At 47.1% G+C, this 19,749-nt stretch overlaps 1 protein-coding gene across 3 annotated transcripts in view; it reads right to left on the bottom strand.

Moving 5' to 3' along the window:
* Positions 1 to 1,381: 1,381 nt before the first annotated feature.
* The window catches only part of XIRP1 (xin actin binding repeat containing 1), a 53,152-nt gene continuing 34,784 nt past the window's right edge, over positions 1,382 to 19,749 (bottom strand). The window contains exons 2-5 of one of the 3 annotated variants that reach the window (XM_074985145.1): positions 16,477 to 16,628; positions 13,231 to 13,278; positions 5,383 to 10,096; positions 4,759 to 4,901 (exon numbers count right to left, since the gene is read on the bottom strand). In XM_074985145.1, the coding sequence (XP_074841246.1) occupies positions 4,893 to 4,901; positions 5,383 to 10,095 (4,722 nt within the window). In that variant the 5' untranslated portion in view covers position 10,096; positions 13,231 to 13,278; positions 16,477 to 16,628 and the 3' untranslated portion in view covers positions 4,759 to 4,892. Of the gene's footprint in view, positions 10,097 to 13,225; positions 13,279 to 16,476; positions 16,629 to 19,749 lie in introns of all 3 variants that reach the window. The other 2 variants (XM_074985146.1, XM_074985144.1) reach the window with 2 other exon arrangements.

The following is a 19,749-nucleotide window of genomic DNA, read 5'->3' as shown; positions in this document are numbered from 1 at the left end:
AAAGCCCAACAATGATGAGCTCATACCTAAATAGCAAAGGATATGTAATTTCGAAACACTGGATAACTCCCCCTTTAATATGTGCAGTGCATTGTGGGATATGACACTGTGTCCGCATTTTGATTGTGTTGCTAATAAAGTCTTAGTTATATGAATTATTGAGATTTTTTTTTTACTGAATTTGAAAAAAATGGCTTTTCTTGCTATCTTGGTTACCAACTCCTGACCCAGATCAACCCAGCTGTGAAGAGGGGTTCTTCCTCTTTTGTATAACCACATCACATGATAACCCTAAATAAAGCCAATCATCTTGTTAAACATTAAACCCATTCTTTGCTCATGTTGTTATCATAGAATCACAGAACACTAGGACCGGAAGGGACCTCGAGAGGTCATCGAGTCCAGCCTCCTGCCCCAATGGCAGGACCAAGTACTGTCTAGACCATCCATGATAGACATTTATCTAACCTGTTCTTAAATACCTCCAGCGATGAAGATTCCACAACCACCCTTGACAATTTATTCCACTGTTTGACCACCCTGACAGTTAGGAACTTTTTCCTAATGTCCAACCTAAACCTCCCTTGCTGCAGTTTAAGTCCATTGCCTCTTGTTCTATCCTCAGAGGCCAAAAAGAACAAGTTTTTTCCCTCCTCCTTATGACACCCTTTTAGATACCTGAAAACCGCTATCATGTTGCCCCTCAATGTTCTCTTTTCCAAACTAAACAAACTCAGTTCTTTCAGACTTTCTTCATACGTCACATTCTCTAGATCTTTAATCATTCTTGTCACTCTTTTCTGGACCCTCTCTAATTTCTCCACATCTTCCTTGAACTGCGGTGCCCAGCACTGGACACAATACTCCAGCTGACGCCTCATCAGTGCAGAGTAGAGCGCAAGAATGACTTCTTGTGTCTTGTTCACAACACACCTGTTAATGCATCCCTGAATCATGTTTTCTTTTTTTGCAACAGCATCACACTGTTGATTCATATTTAGCTTGTGGCCCACTATAACCCCTAGATCCCTTTCTGCCGTAATCATTCCTAGACAGTCTCTCCCCATTATATCTGGTCAAAATATGCAGTATTTTCCTTTTCTTTAAATTGTGAATTTCAAAAGAGTAGGGTTGAAAAGAGCAAAAGTGTGGGGAAATAATATTTGCTAGGGATTTCTGTGGATTTTTTTTGTGGGAAATATATTTGTGTTGAAAATTCAATTCCATTTTTTTCCATCACTACTAGCTCTGTTTTCTTTTTAGCTTCCACTGATAAAGCTTGAAGGTGACCATGAAAGACTCAACCAGCTCCTCAGCAGAGGCATTTTAAATACTCAGAACTGAATCAAATGCGTGGGAAAACAAAATAACCAGACCAGCGTGTTTTCAGAGGTAACGTTTACTTTCAAAATGCAGCAATAAAAATTAAAAAAGGGGAAGAGCCCAAAATATCTAAAATCTTGAGTTGAGAATGTACAAAACAAATTCATAATAAAAGGAAAATTTCTTTACAAAGTTTCAAAATGGATTTAAACATTACACATAAGAATGCATGGACATTAAAAGATTTTGTATACCATGGATAATAAATTACAGGTCTAGGAAAGAAAGAAAGGAAAGCAATAACAATCTATTTCTTTAGTTGAACATGTTACAGAGTTTTAACCAGAGCATCTTCCTTCATGTTCTTCTTATGGGGAAAGACACTAGCAGACATTCTGGAAATCCTGATTCGTACAGTTTTAGGCGACACTGAATACTTGCTGTGTGTTGTTTTTTGCTAAGTGTCTTGCCCCCTACTCTCCAAAAGCAAGCTCAGGTGTTTTCTTTTAAAAGCTGAGACAAAACTATTCCAACCTACCCATGAGTGTAAGTGAGTGTCCCTGTGTGGCAACGTGTTTGTTGGGAGGTCTATGCTGGTACCAGAAAGAGGATAAACAAGTCTGTTTCCAAATTACCCAGACAGGCTGGTCTTTTGGGTGTCTCTAATTGTTCTTTTTTCAGCCTTTGCTCAGAGTTGCCCTGGATACACTCACAAATACTATTCAGAGGAGAAGAAACCATCCTAAAACGCCCATTTGTTTATTTTCTTGCTTGTGCTTCTATCAAAGTTTCAGATCTTCAGATGTGGGGTTACCCCCATGTCTGTCAGGCTGATGAGTTGGCAGGTGCTGTTTACCACAAGGGCTGCCCCTGAATGCATCTATTCTGTATTCCAAACACGGGGGGAGTAGTCTAGAAGAATCATAGGACTTGGTAGAGTTCCTGTATGTCACCTGGTTAAATCAATGGATTCCTCGTTTTTTCTGTAATTGATTAGCATCTCCAACTAGTCAAAGTCTTCTACTTCTTTGACTTGGCGTTCCCAAAAGTGACAAAGACCACCCCACTTTCCTGGAAGCTGCCATTGGAGTGGAAATCTTCACTTGGGCTGTTTAGGTATCTCCGAAGGAGGGGCGAGGTGGTTATCTCATACCGGGGAGGAGAGACCACATTGCACGTGGAGGAGGTTTGGGTCTCTGATTGCTTGGTGACAGTGGTGGACGAAGTGATGATCTTGTTTCCAAACTCATCCACCTCCTCATACTGCTCAGTCACTGTTCTGGTAGCTCCGTAAAGCTTGGATCCATCCGGGCTTGTCTGCAGTTCTAGGATGCTTTTCTGCCTCCTTGGATTCTGTGGGCTAGGGATATTCCGGGGAGGTTTAGGGTTGTAGTCAGAAAAGTCTCCTCTGATTGCACCAGGGCAGCTGCCTTTAGATGTGTCCAGCATGCACGACTCTTTGTCACTACTGCCACAGAGCTGGTGCTCGGAGTTGCTGAGATGGTGTTGTTTAATTGACTTCAATCCTATCTTCATCTGGATGGGTTCCTGTTCTTTCTCAAATGGAGCAGGGCTGCATCCACTGGGCCTCACTGGTTTGCGAGTTAATGAGTTAAAGGTGTCCTGAGTGATCGCATCCCTTTTCCCTGGCATGGAGGGATAATCTGGTAAGGGGGCATCCCAGGAAGAATATGGTGTCCTGGGTGATTCTGCAGGCTTTCTGGCAGCAGACTCAATGGAAATATAAGAAGGTGAGGATGGAGAATTTACACGCTGCTGAATGACGCAGGGGACCTCTAATTCTCCTTTGGGCATCTCCATCTTTTCTGGCACATTTGCACTTCCCGTGGATGCTGCATTCTGTGACCCTTGTATTGCTTTCTCTTGCTTGGCTTTGCTGGACACAATGCTGATCTTACGGATATTGGTGCTGCTTGCAGGGCTCTGGGCATTCCCCAGAGACTCCTTGAAAAGCCCAGAGAGCCCAGCTATGTCTGACTCTGACTTTAGATTGGAAATGGAAGAGAGAGCTTTCCTAATGGCCTCCTCAATGTCCAGCAGCCTGGCCAGAGTCTGCTCCTTCAGGTGGATGATCTCAGCACTTGCCCTTTCCAGGTCTTCAAAAGCCAGCTCCACAGAGGAGACGCTGTCGGAGTCTTCCTTTGCCGTTTGCTCAGCCTTATCCACCTTATGCTGCTGCGTCACCTGGGGAGCCTTCTGAGGCACCACCCATTCTGGAACATTCTCAAAGAAGCTCCTCAGGGCTTTCACATCCACCTTAAATGTCTCCTCCTCAAACTCCTTCACTCGGGTCAGGATCTCTTGCAGCTCCTCCTGCCGCCGCAGGTTCTCGAAGATCTCCATAGCCTCCTTGACACTGCCCTTCATGATCTCCTCCTTGTGGAAAGAGAGCCTCTTGCGCCGTTCATCCTCTGTTTCTCTGCCGGACTTTTCTCGCATAACCACCACCGGCTTCTCCTGTGCTATTAGCTCCCTCTTCACTTCAAGAGGTTCCACTTGTCTGCTGTTCACCTGCTGCTGCTCCTGCTCCTGAAAGAGGTCCCTTGAATACTGATGGGAAGATGCTGGAAGTGCTTCTTGTCTTCTCTGACTGGTTTTCTGGGTGGTGCTCTGATGATCCCCTGACCCAGAGGTACTAGACAGGCTCATACTTTCTGTTTTAGGAAAGACATTCAGTGCAGATCCTGTCCTCGGAAGGGTGACTTGATCCTTAGGAGAGGTACGTGACTTATTCTGACTTTCTGATGCAGCCAAACTTGTCTGATAGCCACCCAAACATTCTTGTCTTGATGTTAATGTGCACCCGTTCTCTTGGCCGGATGGAAGTATGCGTTCCTGAATTTCCTCCGCTGGACAGCACTTTTTTTGAGCTACTGCTTTCTCTTTGGTCATCACCTCTTCTGTTTCAGAGCCGGCCACTCCATTTTTACGTGGCTTGGATGTCACAGAGCCTACGGACTCTTGCTTGCCCTGTTCTTTCTTGATTGTCTTGTACTTTTCCTCTGCTATCTGAAGAGGTGTTTTGATAATGTCTTCTGGTTCTTTCTCCTCTGAGTTGTGGTTCTTTCCCATAGCAGTATTGGTCACTGAGGACTGAGAGGTACAGCACTTTGATAGACAGTCCCCACTTTCCACTTGTGATGAGGCATCAGAACAACATGGCTCCTTTGCCTGATTCATGGGTGGGGATTTTGCTTTGCTTAGCTCACTTAGGCCTGGAGGTTTAGGAGGCAGTGGGGGAGGGACTGGCTTTGACATCCTCCCTTTGTTGTTGCTAGCAGGGTGTGAAGGTGCCTCCTGAAGGAAGTGCTCAGGTTTTGGAGGTGGAATGGGTTTCCTCCTTGGTGGGGCAGTAATTACTGGTTTGGGGAGGATGGCAGGTTTCTCTGAAGGGCTCTGGTCATTGGCTGTGGTGGAGACAGTTGTTAGGGTCTTCAGAAAAGCATTGTGCACAGATGCAGAACATCCCAGGGTTTCGTCCTTTTTTCTTGGCTGGGAAGGGGCAGCTTCTATTGCTTGTGTCGTGGGTGGACAACACTTAGTTTTCATCACAGCAACTGGGGGAGGAGGAGGAAAGTCATTATCAGACTGGGACCCTGATGCCACTACAGCTGTCTGGTTACTAATGGATTGAGTCTCATTTTCCTTTTTACATATGGAATATGCCTGCCCTGCATTCCTGTATATCATAGCAGCTTTAAAGTCCCCTTTGGAAACATTAACATTAGACTTCTCCAGCGACTGAAGGGTGGCCTTTAAGTTACCTCGGACAACTTCCTCCTTCTCTACTTGTCTCTGTTCTGTTGCAGCACTTTGCAGTGCTCTGACAGCTGTCTTTACATCCCCTCTGAGCAAGGCCTCTTGCTCTCTTTCTTCTCGCACTGTTTGATCTTTGTAATCAGACTCAATAAAAGGGTTTACATAGGCTTTGACTGGCTTGGCTGTACACAGACCATCAATGCTAACATCTGTACTAGGCACAGCTTGGCTCTCCTGGCACAATTGCTGTCCTCCCTGTACTTCCTTAGAAGCACTGACCTTTTTGTGTGGCATCGTGCTCTTCTGAGACACACTTGTGTGGGACTTGGCGGGCTCCTGGACTCTGATGGTGGCACTAGCTTGATGCAGCTTGGTGGGTGCACATTCCTGTTGGCGAACAGTTGATTGCAGGGCCACCGTCCCTAAAAGGCTGGGTGCTTGCTGCTTAGGGGCCAGATGGATTTCCTCTGTGCTCTTGCGGAGCTTGCTCTGCACTTGGTGTTGAATGCTTTGTGCCTCAGCTGTGGCTAGCCTCAGGTTCTGCATTGCGGCTTGAAGGTCACTTCCAAGGGCCTGTTCTTCCAGTGTTTTTGTCATCTGGTGGGTTTCCCCTGCCACAGGACACTGACTTCTGGCCATGACATCTCTCTGAGCTGCCACTTTGTTGGGGGCTGCTCCTTGTGGTGCCATCTTCCCACCTCTAGAGACTATTTCCTCTCCCACTGCCTTCTTGCTGCCATTCTTAGTCTTTTGCAGTGACTGACTGGTTGCCTGCATATTCCCAGACACAGCATCTTCCTTTTCCAATGCTGTGGGCAAGCTCAAGGTTTGCCCAAGATGCTTCACAGTGAACTCTGCATCACCTACATGCACTGCCTCTCTTTCTAACACGTTCACTTGACTAACACCTTCACACATGAGCACTCTCTTAGCCCCCTTAATGCCCCCTTGTCCCACATCTGGAGTCGCTGTATCTGCTGGTTCTTCCTGTTGCAAGGCATGCATGGTAGCCCCCTGCACAGCCTGCTGGAGGGGTTCAGCTGGCTCCCGTTCTGCTTGAGAGGAGACAAGGGACTCAATCTCAGACTCCCATTGGAGGTTCTTTAGATAGTCCAGGTCTCCCTTCTCGATGCAGCTGGTGAACAGCTGGACATTGCCCTTCTCGTTGTCCTCCCGTCTGACGGTTGCCATCGTCCGCTGCTCTTGCGAGGAAGCCAACAGGTTTCCGATGGTTGATTTCACATCCCCCTTGACAACTTCCTGGTGTATGGAGTGGTGCAGGAGGGAGTAGATAGTCATCTTCACCAACCCCACCTCTGTCTCTTGCATGACTATGCCCTTTTTGATGGAGGCATCTTGGTTGAGGAGACTTTGGAGAGCCTTAGCTACGTCATCCCTCAACTCCTCTTTGCTTTTGTTGGCTTCACTCGGGTCCAACAGCTGCAGTGGACTGACTTGGATCTTGCCCTCCTTGTCCTCCTCCACCAGCATCCCCTGGGCCTCCACGTTGGTCCTGTGCAGTAGCTGCAGCAAGATCCTTTGCAAATTGCCTCCCACAATTTCTTCCTTTTGGATCTCTGGTGTACCTTGCCTGCTGAGCTGGTACTTCACCATCCTCACACTCCCTATATCATTGGCTTCAATGAGGATCCCGCCATACTGGATGGCCCGGCACGCACAGAGTCCTTCTAAAGTCTCCTTCACTGTCCTCTCTCTCACCTCCATTTCAGTTCTGTTTTTAGGAGAGCTGAATTGATCCAGAGGGGTGGTTTCAAACAGCCATGTTGTGCTCTTCACGTCAGCGTGAGGGACCACCTCTGGGGCATTGCCACTGGCAGGCCCCTCATGGTCTTTAAGACTGTCCATGGGCTGAGTTTCAAACAGCCAGGTGCAGCGCTTCACGTCCCCTTTCTGACTGTCTTCTCTCTGCACTGTGGTTATGCTGGAGCTCCCTGCTGAATCCCCCTTCAGGGAATCGATGGGCTGGTTCTCAAAAAACCAGGTGGATGTCCTCACGTTGCCGTGCTGGATGTCACTGACGCTGACCATCCTCACGTATTTCTTCTGGCTCATCTGCTGAGACTCGAAAAGCTGCTTGTTGGACTGGACATCTCCTTTCTGTACATCATCCACGGTCCGGGCCACAGACCTCTTCCCCCCAGAGAAGGAATCAAGAGGCTCCGTCTCAAACCTCCATCGGGCAGACTGTATGTCCCCTTTCTTGATGTCCTCTTGGGTGACAGCCCTGATCACGAACACCTCCTCCTCTTTCTTGATCTGATCCAGCGGTTTGGTTTCAAAGAGCCACCGGGCGCCTTTCAAGTCACCTTTCCTGATCTCTTCCTTTTTCACTGAGGTGACCTCATGGTATTCCCCCTCCTTGTCTTGGATGGCATACAGGGGCTGGCTCTCAAAGAGCATGGTGCAGGACTTGATGCTGGCTTTGCTCATGGTCTCCTCCTGGATCCTCTTGAGCTCCATATCATCCACCTTGTCATGAATCTGGTCAAGGGAGTAGGTCTCAAAAATGAACCTCTTGCCTCCTGTGTCCCCACTCTTGATATCTTTCTCTGGAGGGATTTCTTGGATGCCCTCAGTGGTGTTCTTTATACTATCCATGGGGAAGTTTTCAAAGAGCCAAGTGAACTTGTGCACAGATCCAGCCTCAATGTTCCCATCTGCAGGGAGGTCATTCCCTTTCGTGGCAGTGGCCCGTTTACCCAGTACTTCCAAGGGCTTGGTTTCAAAGAACTCCTTCACCCGAGACACTTCCCCAGACTGTATCTCCACATGGCTGGAGTACCTGACCATTTTCCTTGAGTCAGTCTCACTGGAGGCATTGCCGGACAGTGGTTCACTCTCAAACAGATGTCTGACAGTCTTAATGTCAACTCCTTTTAGGTCATCTTGGCAGTAGGCTTTGCTGACCTGCAAATATTGCTCCTCCTGGCCTTTCAGAGAGTCCAGAGGCTGGGTCTCAAACATCCACGTGTAGGACTTAACGTCTGTCTGTGGCACAGAGCTTTCCCCTTCTGGCTTTTTCTCCGCCTTCTCATATAGGCTGTCAATTGGCTGTGTCTCAAACAGCCACCTGCAGGTCTTCACGTCACCCCGCTGGGAAAGCTCCCTTTTCACCGAGGAGCGCTCTTCTGCTTGGTTGGCCTGGTGATGGATGACATCAATGGGCTGGGTTTCAAAGAGCCACTTCGTTGTTCTGACATCACCAGCTATCACTTCCTGCTTCGTGATCCCTTTGATGACGTCCACCTTCTCAGTGCTGTCATCAAACCGGTCCAAAGGTTTGGTTTCAAACATCCATTTGTAGTTCTTGACATCACCGCTCATGACCTGCTCTCTGCTGACAGAGGTGACTTTGTGGAAGTTTCCCAAGCTGTCCTGGATGGTGTAAAAAGGAGTTGTCTCAAAGAGGAACTGGTTGGCTTTGACGTTCCCGGCTGGTATCTCCTCCTCTTGTTTGGTGATGGACTCAGCATCCGTCTGCTTAATGCTGTCTAAGGGGAGAGTCTCAAACAGATTTTTGAAAGATTTTACATCCCCCTTCATCACCTCCTGTACACTAGAGGCTGGAAGGTCTTCAGAGGATGTCTTGCAGATGCTGCCTAGTGGACAGGTCTCAAAGACATGCTTTCTTTGCTTCACATCCCCCTTCTCCTCTTCCAAAAGCCCCACTCTCTTTAAATGGCCCACTTCAAAATTATCTTTCAGGGTTTCCATTGGTTGGGTTTCAAACAGCCAGAGGGTAGATTTCACGTCACCTCCGATGACTTCTTCCTTGGCTGGGACACTGTCTGAGACTTCTCCCTTTAGAGAGTCGAGGGGCTGGGTCTCAAAAAGTAGACGCTGCTTACTGACATCAGCTCCTTCCACAAAATCCACAGAAGCCTTGAAATCCTTTTCTTCTACTGTCAATTCTTTGATCGCATCTAATGGTTGAGTTTCAAACAGCCACCTTGCTCCGCTGATGTCTCTCCTTCCTGCCTCTTCTAATGAAATCCCCCGGATAATTTTCACGTGGGAGGGGTCCTTATTGATGGTATCCAGGGGTTGAGTCTCAAATAGCCAGCGAGCTGTCCTGACTGCATTGCTCTGTATTTCTTCCCTGCATACGGATTTGATCTCATGGATATTGCCAGTGTTGTCTCTGATGGCGCAGAGTGGCTCTGTCTGGAACAGCTTGATGGTCTTCTTGACATCACCCTTTATTTCCTGGATTTCAGATTTGAGTTGCAGGATACTTTGCTCCTCCACTGAGCTGCAGTGTCCCAGTGCTTCCAGGGAGTAAGTTTCAAAGAGTTGTTTGGCGCCTTTCACATCCCCTCTTTGAACAGGCTCCTTGAGAACAGCCTCCTGCAGCTCTGTTTCATCTGAGTACAGTTTGTTTAAGGAGTCCAGTGGCTGGGTTTCAAACAGCCACCGGGCTGTACGCACGTCCCCTTTGGCGTGGACTACCTCCGGCACCTTGCTCACTGGGGAGAGCCCCTCTCCATTCAGTGACTGGCTTTCGAACCTCCTGGAGGTGCTTTTCACATCCCCGCTGGGGATGGTTTCCTCCTCGGCCAACTTCTTTGTGCCTTGATGTTCCCCAATGGAATCTAGCGTCCAATTTTCAAAGATCCAGCGCATGGACTGAACCTCCCCTGGGAGTACTGCATCCAGATTCACTGAGGCTTGGGCACTGGGATCTTCAGTGTTGAGCATTTCCGCTAGGTCCTCAGTCACAGCTTCCTCCAGGTTCTTCCTCAGCTCGGGATGCATATGCCGGTACAGCCGCTTCAGCTCATTCACCTGGCGCTGCTGGTAGAACTTGGAGAAGGATTCCTTAGGGGGAGGCGGAGGCAGGGGATTTGTATCCTGGCTGCCAGCCAGGGGAGTAGCGGCCTGCAGTGAGTCTTGCAGGGGATGGGGAGGTAAGTCCTCTTCCATTTTCTTACCAGTTGCTTTAGATGTCGTCTGGTTCTGAAGCTCTGCCATCCTTGGGGAAACAGTTTGGAACGTCAGGGTTATCTCTCTCCACCTGCCCAGAGCTTGTTAGTAGTGAGAGCAGCAAACAAGTCAGGGAAACCCATGCACCTACTGAATATGAATTCCACAACTTGGATTCAATAGCCCACAGCCTCCCAAAACACCACGCCACAGCAAACTCTCTCCCGGATCGGGGTCATGGTGTTAAACCATTTCCACAGCAAGGCAGGTTAAAGTGAGCACTCTAATCCACCCATTTCTAGCACTTATAAGCCGTGTCTACACGTGCCCCAAACTTCGAAATGGCCACGCAAATGGCCATTTCGAAGTTTACTAATGAAGCACTGAAATGCACATTCAGCGCTTCATTAGCACGCGGGTGGCCGCGGCACTTCAAAATTGACGCGCCGCGCGGCTCGTCCTGACGGGGCTCCTTTCCGAAAGGACCCCACCTACTTCGAAGTCCCTTTATTCCCATCCACTCATGGGAATAAGTGGACTTCGAAGTAGGCGGGGTCCTTTCAAAAAGGAGCCCCATCTGGACGAGCCGCACGGCGGCGAGGTGCGTCAATTTCGAAGTGCCACGGCCGCCCACATGCTAATGAAGTGATGAATATGCATTTCAGCGCTTCATTAGTAAACTTCGAAATGGCCATTTCGAAGTTCGGGGCATGTGTAGACGTAGCCATAGTGTAGAATTTGCACAGGTAGCATGTCACAGAGATATCTGATTGGGACAGCGAGCAAGAGAGGATGAGCAACCAGGTAACATTAACAGTGCAACCTCTGAATAGAGGGAGCTAATGTGCTGCTTACATCATTCCCAGGTTTTTTGTACTGCAGTGGGCCTGGGAAATGAAGACCCAGGTAGGGATGCAGAAGGAAGCCAGTGGAACGACAACTCTCTGATACTAACATGGGAGAAAACCCCACAAGGAGGCAGAATTTGTGATTATAATGAGGAGTGAAGATCATCTGTATATTTGGATGTCTGGAATGCTGCACAAAATCATTAGAGCAATGGGCCTTAATCAGAGCTGGACCATTTTTCTCTCTCTGCCGAAGCCTTTTCCTAGGGCCTGTGAAGCCTACATCTCTAGAATGAAGACAAAATTCACTGGATTAAGGATTTCCTCTATTGTGGCTCAACTGCTGCTCCTGGGAGAATTCTGTGCCACTGTGCAATACAGAATTTTATAGAAATTGCTGGTTTTCTGAGCAGAATTTCCCTTCCCCCACAGAAATGGGCTGCGGTGCAGCTGGATGCCAGTAGGGGCAGCTGGACCAGGCAAAACCGAGTTTGCACATAGTAGACGCTGCTGGTGGTAGAGCAAGGGAGCTAGAAGGGGTCTCATCAACTGCAGTTCCCCCCACACCTTGAAGGAAGGAGAGGGTGGCACTTAAGAAACTCCATGCAAGCCCAGGACCAAGCGTCTGGCTGTTTCTCCCTCCTGGGCTCTGCGAAAGAGGAAAGTGGGTGCCTGGGCTGGGGGAGGGGCAGGCTTGGCTCTGAGGAGGAAGTGGTCTGAGTATCTGGCCCCCTGCATGGGCTCTGCGGAGTGAAGAGGGCACAGACACATGAACTGGGTTGTCATGGAATTTCTTTAAGGCTCTACTTCAGTTGAGGGGAGGGGCATTTTTGTGTGTGTCTGTACTGTTACAGACAGACTAGCTGGCAGGTATTTTAAATAAATTACCACCATAATCGAAACCATTGTGATTAGGCAGTGTTATTTTGACAAATGCATTTTGCAGAATTTTGCAGAGTTTTAAAATTTTATGCTCAGAATTTTTTATTTTTTTGGCAGAGAATTCCCCTAGCAATAGCCTAAGTGCCCCCAAGATCCAGGTAGGACCATGATAGTTAATACACTTGGAAAACATAAGCAGATTGTAGACCTAAGGTAAGTGACATTTAACTGCGACAGTCACAGCCCAGATGAGAGCTGGGTATAAGTGAGATCCCTTGTGCCCACTTGTGATCTGTAAAGGAGAGTAAATTTCTACAGCATGGAAGCAGAAGAAAATGGGAAAAGGGTTCAGTAATAACATGTGCTTTCCTTTAATTTCCACTGTGTCAATCCCATCTCCTAATTCCTTTTTCTTGGGTCCTCTCTTCTGACTCCTCAGTGTGTGAGTTAAACTAGTTTAGATGCAATCTGATTTGGGCCAAACTGAGGGTACATTTCACCACAGGGAAGAGCGACCCGGCCACGGTCACTGTTCTGGAGTTTGATTTTAGCATGTGCTAAATTGAAGTTATAGCCCCCTCCTCCCACACACCCCCAACCATGGTACTCCTGCACCTCTCCCCTCCCGCGTTAGGAGTAAGGGAAGTTGACGGGAGTGGAGGTTCCTGTCAACCTCCCTTAGAGGAGATGGCACAGAAGTCCAAAATAAGGTATGTTGACTTTGGCTATGTAATTAACATAGCTGAAATTGCCCACCTTAATTTGACCTTCTCCTGTAGTGCAAACTTGCCTGAACAGATTCCCGGCAGACCTTTTGGTTCAAATTCCGCTCTTAGTTAATGGAAACACTGATATTGAAGTGAATGTGACATTAGAATTATGTCTGATTATGCTCTGACTTTGCTCCCTAGTATTTGAGCTTGGGAAGTACAGCATAATCCTGCGTTGAATGTACAGTATCTATATTGCATAGGAGATTTTACACACGGAAATAGCTGATGCTAATAATCATTACCTAAGAGGGACCATAATTCTAGTATTTTATCTTTCAACACAAGCAGAAACCTTTGCATGCCATTACGCTTTTCATATTTTTGACTCAAGTTCAGTTGTTTGCAATGCTAATTCACTCTGTTAAACATAAAAATACTTCTTTTTTTTTTATGTATTGAACCTTAGTGATGAAAGACCAAAATCAACGTATTGCATGGCAAGTAGCAAAACACTTCAGTTTCATATGCGTCGATATATTTCTAAATTCCTGGACCTGTTTTACATAAAGGAGCTTTGAACCTCATAAATAAGTGCTAAATATGGTTGGATAATTGAGGTGTCAGACCTCCAGAGTCTGCATGAGAGCATTCGTCATTGTCATATGTAGTTAGTTAAAACACACTACATCAGTCCGCAAAGACTAGGTTAGACAACCACACGTGTTTTTACCATGCCCTACCTTTTTCTGGCTGTCAGGACAATGGGAGGTGTTCTTTTCTGTGGTATTCTGAAAGAGAAGTAAAACATAATTACATAAAATTGTATGTGTATACATGTTCCGTGTGTGTGTTTGTATGTGTGCATGTGAATGTGTAACATATTAGTTCTTACATAGGACTTTTTATATTCCAGAATGATTTTTTCTGACCCAACCCTTCAAAAATCATTAGAGTTGAAAGCCAAAAATGTCCTTGTGGCCCCAGGAAGTACACTGTGGACATATTCGTTCACAAGAGAGGCATGAAGTGCTACATGTGTAAGTACAAAGGAAGGAGAACGTCGGGGAACCAGATGAGAGCACGGTTGTGTGACTACAATGATACTCCGATTCAGGAGCGGGAGTGAGCCCTAAGGGGAGCCAGGTAGTTCAGAGGTTGGAGAAAGATCATATTTAAACTATTGTGCTCAGTAGTACTCATGGGAATGACAGCATTGGCCAGCCCCTGGGCAAGGTGTGGGTAGGACCCAGCTTCACACCTCAGAAAGGGCAAGGCCTCAGGCGGAAGGGGCGGCCAGCCCTCAGTGCTGCCCATTGAGCAGTGTGGTGCTTACCCTCCAGCCATCAGAGCCCTGAGGTGTGGTGCTCCACTGGCTATTTAAAGAGCCTGGGGCTCCAGCCATTGCCACGGCCACAACTGCAGCAGCTGGGAGCCCCACACCCTTTGAATCACCAGGCCCCAGGGCTGTTGCTCCATTTGTTTCACCCATGCCGTCAGCGAGCCTGGCTGTACCCATTCTTTACCTGTCCCTGGCCCTTTTGGGTACCCTGCCCATGTATGAGTGAGGAAATGGACATGAATGGAGCTTAAGACATCTGCCTCTCAGTACAGACGACTGCCCTAGGGTTTAACCATGGACACATCCATATTTAAGAACAAAGCTGTTTGAGTGAGCCTGCTGACCCTAGCAGCGCAGCTGGAGAGCACGGCAGCAGTCTGGCTCAGCTGCCTGTGGCACGTACCTGCGGTGGCGGTCTGGGTGGGGTTGTACTCAGGGGGTGAGGCTGAGAAGCCACTCAAGTTAGTTTGAGCACAGACAGCAGAGCTTATCTATACTCTCTGGGCAGCAAGGCCGACAGCCGCTGCAGACCCCAGAGCAAAGCGGGAGTGGGGGGCCTGGCTCCATGCTCCCAGGAGGGGCTTGGCTAAGGTCAGAAGGGGCAGGGCCAATGGCAGTCACTCTTAGTGCCACTGGGACCGTGGTATGGGTCCACCACAGCCACAGGGGGAAGGCTAATAGCCCAGAGCTTGTGTTCCCTTGAAAGGCTGGGCCCCAGGGCAACTGCCCCCTTTCCCCTCTCCCCATTGGTGGGCCTGACTCTAGGCATCATTCCTCCCAGCTAAAATGCAGATGAAGTCTGAATGTGTAGCCCCTTCTCACACTTGTGGTAACAAAACAAAAAAGCCATCCTGTAGCACTTATAGGACTAACAAAATAACTAATAATTTAATTTCCAGAGCTGAAGAAGTGGGTCTGCCCCAGGGAAGCTCATCACTTAATACATTATTTCAGTAGTCTCTCTAAAGTGCTACAGGGCTGGTGTTTTATTGTGTGAAGATACAGACGAACACGGCTTTCTCTCTGTGACTTTAACATGCAGCAGCTTTGTGTGTGCTGCCACACGGACTTCACAGGTGGTCACAGGAGGAGCTGAGGTGCTGTTATAGGGGTTTGACCTGAGGAAACGTCACAGAAAACCTTCCCCTTCTATCCTGACATTGATATATCCATTAGGATTTAGTTAGGGTCTGATCCTGAAAGGTGCTGAGCATCCACAACTTCCCTTGTGGTTGATGGGAATTGTGGGTGTTCAGTCCCAAAAGTTAGGATCAAACTTTTGTCTGACACCTTTTGGAAGTCCTAATGTATAGTACAAATTACTGTATTTGTATCCTACAGAGTCTGGGCAGGGTGGTGCACACCTGCAATCCCAGCTACTTGGGAAGCTGAGGCCAGCAGATCAGTTGAGCTTGGAGATTCTAGGCTATGGTAAGTTATACTAAACAGATGGCCAATGCCACTCAGCCTGGCCAGCGAGTGGCTCAAGGAATGGCTAGAACAACACAATCTGCTGTGAGCAGTTTGTCTCTGTGACTATGGAGGGCCTCTCCTGCCTCTTTGAAGTCTATTGGACTTTTGCCATTTACTGCAGTGCAAATGGGATCAGCAAGGCCAGGGGATGATTCTACTTGTCGCTGAAAGGCAGCCATCTCTGTGGTGGAATACAGCAACAACTTAACAGCATACAGTAACACTACGCAAGAATGGAGTGATGAGAGTGAACCATATCACGTACAGCTGAAGCTGCAAGAGTACTGCTGATCCACTGTATTTGAAGGTTATTATAGATAGAATGTGCGTGTATACACAATCTATATGAGTGTCCGCAGGTATATAATGTATATACAATATGGTCATATCTACACAAGTGCCTTTTCCTGACAGAACCAGGCTTTGGTCGGGAGAAACCATGGAGCGTCTACATGCAAAATGTGCTTTTTCAACAGTTTGTTGACAAAAGCCAGCACAGCTGGAGGCAGTGGTGTGGTCTCTCTGCGTTCAGATATAAAGCCGCACTCGACAGTGTTCTGTTGACAAAACCTGGCACATCCACTGGCAGCGTTATACCTCTCCACTTTCAGATATAATGACTCTCTCAACAGTGCTCTGTCAACAAAAAGCCGTGTAGATGCACTGGGGCTCTTTTGTCAACAGACAGGGCTTGCGGTTCACTGGGCAGCCCTGTTTGCAGAGCTTCCAGTCAGGTGTTCTGTTGAGAGAAGGCCGGGCAGTCTGGTTGCTCTCTGTCGTCAGAGGGGATCGCTCTTTTGATCTGCTTTTATGTGTAGATACAATCTGGCAACTGAAGTTTTACTGGGAAATACTTTGACAGCGATTTCTGTCGACGGAGCCTTCTCATGTAGACATGGCCTATATGTACATGTAGATTAACATATAGTATAACATATAACTCTTCTATCTGAGGCTTATATGTCTATATCTATGGTAAATAAATATGTCTTACAGCTCGTTGGCAAGCGAAAGATGGTGATTTGTGGAGGATTAGTTCCATTCTCTTCCAAATCTATATTAAACAGTCATATTCTCTTTTCCCTCATTATAGCCAGTTGCTGGGAAGGGACATTGCTCAGATGCTTTTGGTGACTCAGATGAGAGCCAGGAATGAAAAGCATGAGATACTTACAGACTTCGGGAAGCTGCTTGTGTGAGCAGTGGCAGCAGCTGTGCGAGTGAGATAGAGAGCTGATCGCTCCTTCACAGAGGGGGAGAAGGGTTTCCCGTCTCTTGGGTGCAGTAAGTGTCTAGTGTTGTCTAAAACAGACCATGTCCTCTCACCTGAAACAGGGACAGAGATGGGTGTTAGAAATATGCCAGAGCGCCAAAGGCAGCAAAAATGGAAGGCCTTAGGCATAAGCACGACAAGGGACTGCCTGGAAACTCAGCAATTCCCCAATCAATCCCTTCAGCACTTTGTGTCCCAGATGCTAGGGTTTTGAGTGCGGGGAGGAACTGGGTGGTTCGTCTCCGAGGCTAGGCGGCCCTGCTTGTTGGTATGTTCTGAGACTGGATCCAAACGTCGCCCAGGGTGACATGTGGCAGACGAGGAGCCCTTCTGATCACAAGGGTCCTTCTTAACTCTGATTCCCCTTGGGTTATACAAGAGATACTCTCAAGGGGACAGAAATAACTTGAGAGGTGGGCGGTGAAGAGATTGGATGGAAACTAGGAGGTGGTAGAACCTCCATACTGGAATGGAGCATTGGGCATTTAGTCACATGTCCTGTCTATTCCATACCATATGCTTGGGGAAAGGACCATGTCCTGGCTCCCAGTGGTGGGCTGCAGGAGACACGTTTACAGTCTCCTTATTGTGTTGTCCTGTCAGCAAAACTGCACTTCTATAAAGCTAGGACACAGGCCAGTCCATGCCTCAGGGAGCTAAGGCAAAGCCATCTTGATGCTGGAGAGTAACTGCCAGAAACGAGAGGGGTTGGGGAAATGAAACTTTTATTTACTTAAAACATTAATCAACAGTCCCTTCTTATGGGCTATCACTATGCTACCAGTCCCCCTCCCATGCAGTGAGCTTCACAACTTCCTTGCAAAGTAGGGAAATTGTATATAATACCCACTTTGCAGAGGGGGAATTGAGGCACAAGGCAGTTAATTGACTTTCCCAAACTCATGTGGGAAGACAGTGGCACAGCTGGGAATTGAGTCTGTCTAATGCCCTGAGCACAATGCCAGCCTTCCTCCATTATATGTATCTGCTCTCCTCCTCAACCTCCCAGGACCCACCCCAAGCATTGGCTAGTATAATGCTAACATTGTCGTATGGAGACGGCCACAGTCTGTTTCTCTCACACTTGCCCATGTTCCTTTAACACTTACCTCTTCCCAATTGCTGCTGCTCTATCACTGCATGGGTTTGTAGCGAAGGGCCTGCTCCTGAACTCATTGGGAGCTTTGCCACTGATGGAGAGATCAGTGTTAGGCTCCAACAGAGAAATTTATGGAAATGAATACACCTGTTGCAGCCCAATTTGACCTTGCCAAAAGTGATCCATTACTCCCTATTCCAGCCAATGTATTTCTCTCTTGTTTTGCCATGAGTAACACAAGTCTCTCTTGTATAACCCAAGAGGAATCAGAGTTAAGAAGGGTCCGTGAGATCAGCAGGGTCCTCATCTACCACATCACCCTGGGCTATCTTTGGATCCATCTTAGAACATCCCAAATGCAGGACAAAAGGTTAAGAACCACCTTCATACTCTGCTCCCACATCCCATCACATCCATGTGTACAACTATGGTCACATGAAGGCATATGGATCAGAGGACCTTGTAAGCTGTGCACTCATGGAAGAAATTCAGATGCCGCCCAGCTGATTAGCAGAGCACCCACAGGTATGTTTGGTGCCTTGGTGCACATAAAAATTTATTCCGTACATGGACAGAAAAAATCTGCACATGGATGGAAAAGATTTGAGGGATCACAAATATGGATGTATGTGTTTTCTCTCCTTGCTAGTTAAAATTTTATTCCCTCTGCCAATCCAGTGAAAACAAGAGAGGACTATAGCACCTTGCTCATATGCTGCTTTCTTCTTTAAATAAAAACAACAATTATGTTTGTTGCATTGGAATTTACTTCAGTATTTACCATGTTTTCTACTTGAACTGCTGCATAGGAAATACCCCCACAAATCCAACAACCCCAGTAACGGTTGATTTATTTTTTACAGGTGACCACTATATGCATATTTATGGTGCTCAGTGAATAGATAATAATCCTGTGTGTTTATTATGCAGGCGTGCCAGCCCTGCACACTGAGGCCGGGTCCCCAGAACCACACAATTGGCTGAAAACCACCACACATTGAAAATAATACATTGGAGGTTCATTTTTCTCCTTCTCGATTTAGATCCTCGCATTTCACATTCTCAAACTTTTCTCTGCACCCATGGTTGCTAGAAATGCACTTTTCCTAACAAAAAGCAAGCTGAGAATCTTTCATAATAACATGAGCCCAGGAGGTTGGGCTTTAGGTAAAACATCAAGTACCGTGAAACTTGTGATAAAATCATGAGACTTGGCAACACTATTTGAGACACATTATTCTACTGTGTGTGTCCCCCTGTGATTATTGGTGGCATTTTTTGGCAGGCCATGGAGAGGTGGCAGGTCACTTGGTACTGGGTGTTCCTCCTAGGTTCCAGTTGCTTCTACAGAAGCCTAGGTTTTCAGGGTAGAAAGGAGGTTGGCTGCTTGGGAAACAGCTGGAAACAATGAGGAATCAGCCTAGTTCAGGGGCTGGCAACCAAAATGGCAAGAAGAGTCATTTTTTCCAATTTGGTAAAAAAAAAAAATGCAATAGTTCAAGAGCCACAATGCATGTGAATACAAGACAGTCCTTAATGAATAACATCAAATCATTCATTTTGTAACCCCTGTTTTAAGAACAGTGCACATACCATGATTTGTAATGTGATCCATGTTTATTGCAGGATGTTCACAAACTTTTTACATATTTTATTTCCTCACACTTTACCTGTGCATTTGTACCAGTGTTTTCCTGACTTATACTCCCAAACCTTTTCTCTCTCTTGAGGATGCTAGGGGGAGTTATCCAATGTTTCGACATCACACACCGTCTGCTATTTAGATATGAGTAGTTCATTTTTGGGCTTTTAGATGTTCACCATTTATAGAAAATAATCAGGAGGTTTTTTTTGTTTTTGTTTTTGTTTTTGTTTTTTGTTTTCAGCTTCACAATTATAGCTTTAGGCGCCACAAAGAAGTCCTTAAAGAGCCATGTGCAGCTGCAGAGCTGCAGGTTGCAGACCCCTGGCCTAGTTGGATCAGCTGGGGACACTGGAACCTAAAAGGAGAAGAGGAAATAGCTCCCACCAGCAGCACACTCCAAACACAGGGATCCATCAAATTATTACTTTTC

Source organism: Carettochelys insculpta, chromosome 2 (assembly GCF_033958435.1).
Source record: "Carettochelys insculpta isolate YL-2023 chromosome 2, ASM3395843v1, whole genome shotgun sequence".
NCBI classification, from domain to species: domain Eukaryota; kingdom Metazoa; phylum Chordata; order Testudines; family Carettochelyidae; genus Carettochelys; species Carettochelys insculpta.
The sequence above is the reverse complement of the archived record's forward strand: the minus strand, read 5'-3'. Positions and strand labels throughout refer to the sequence as shown.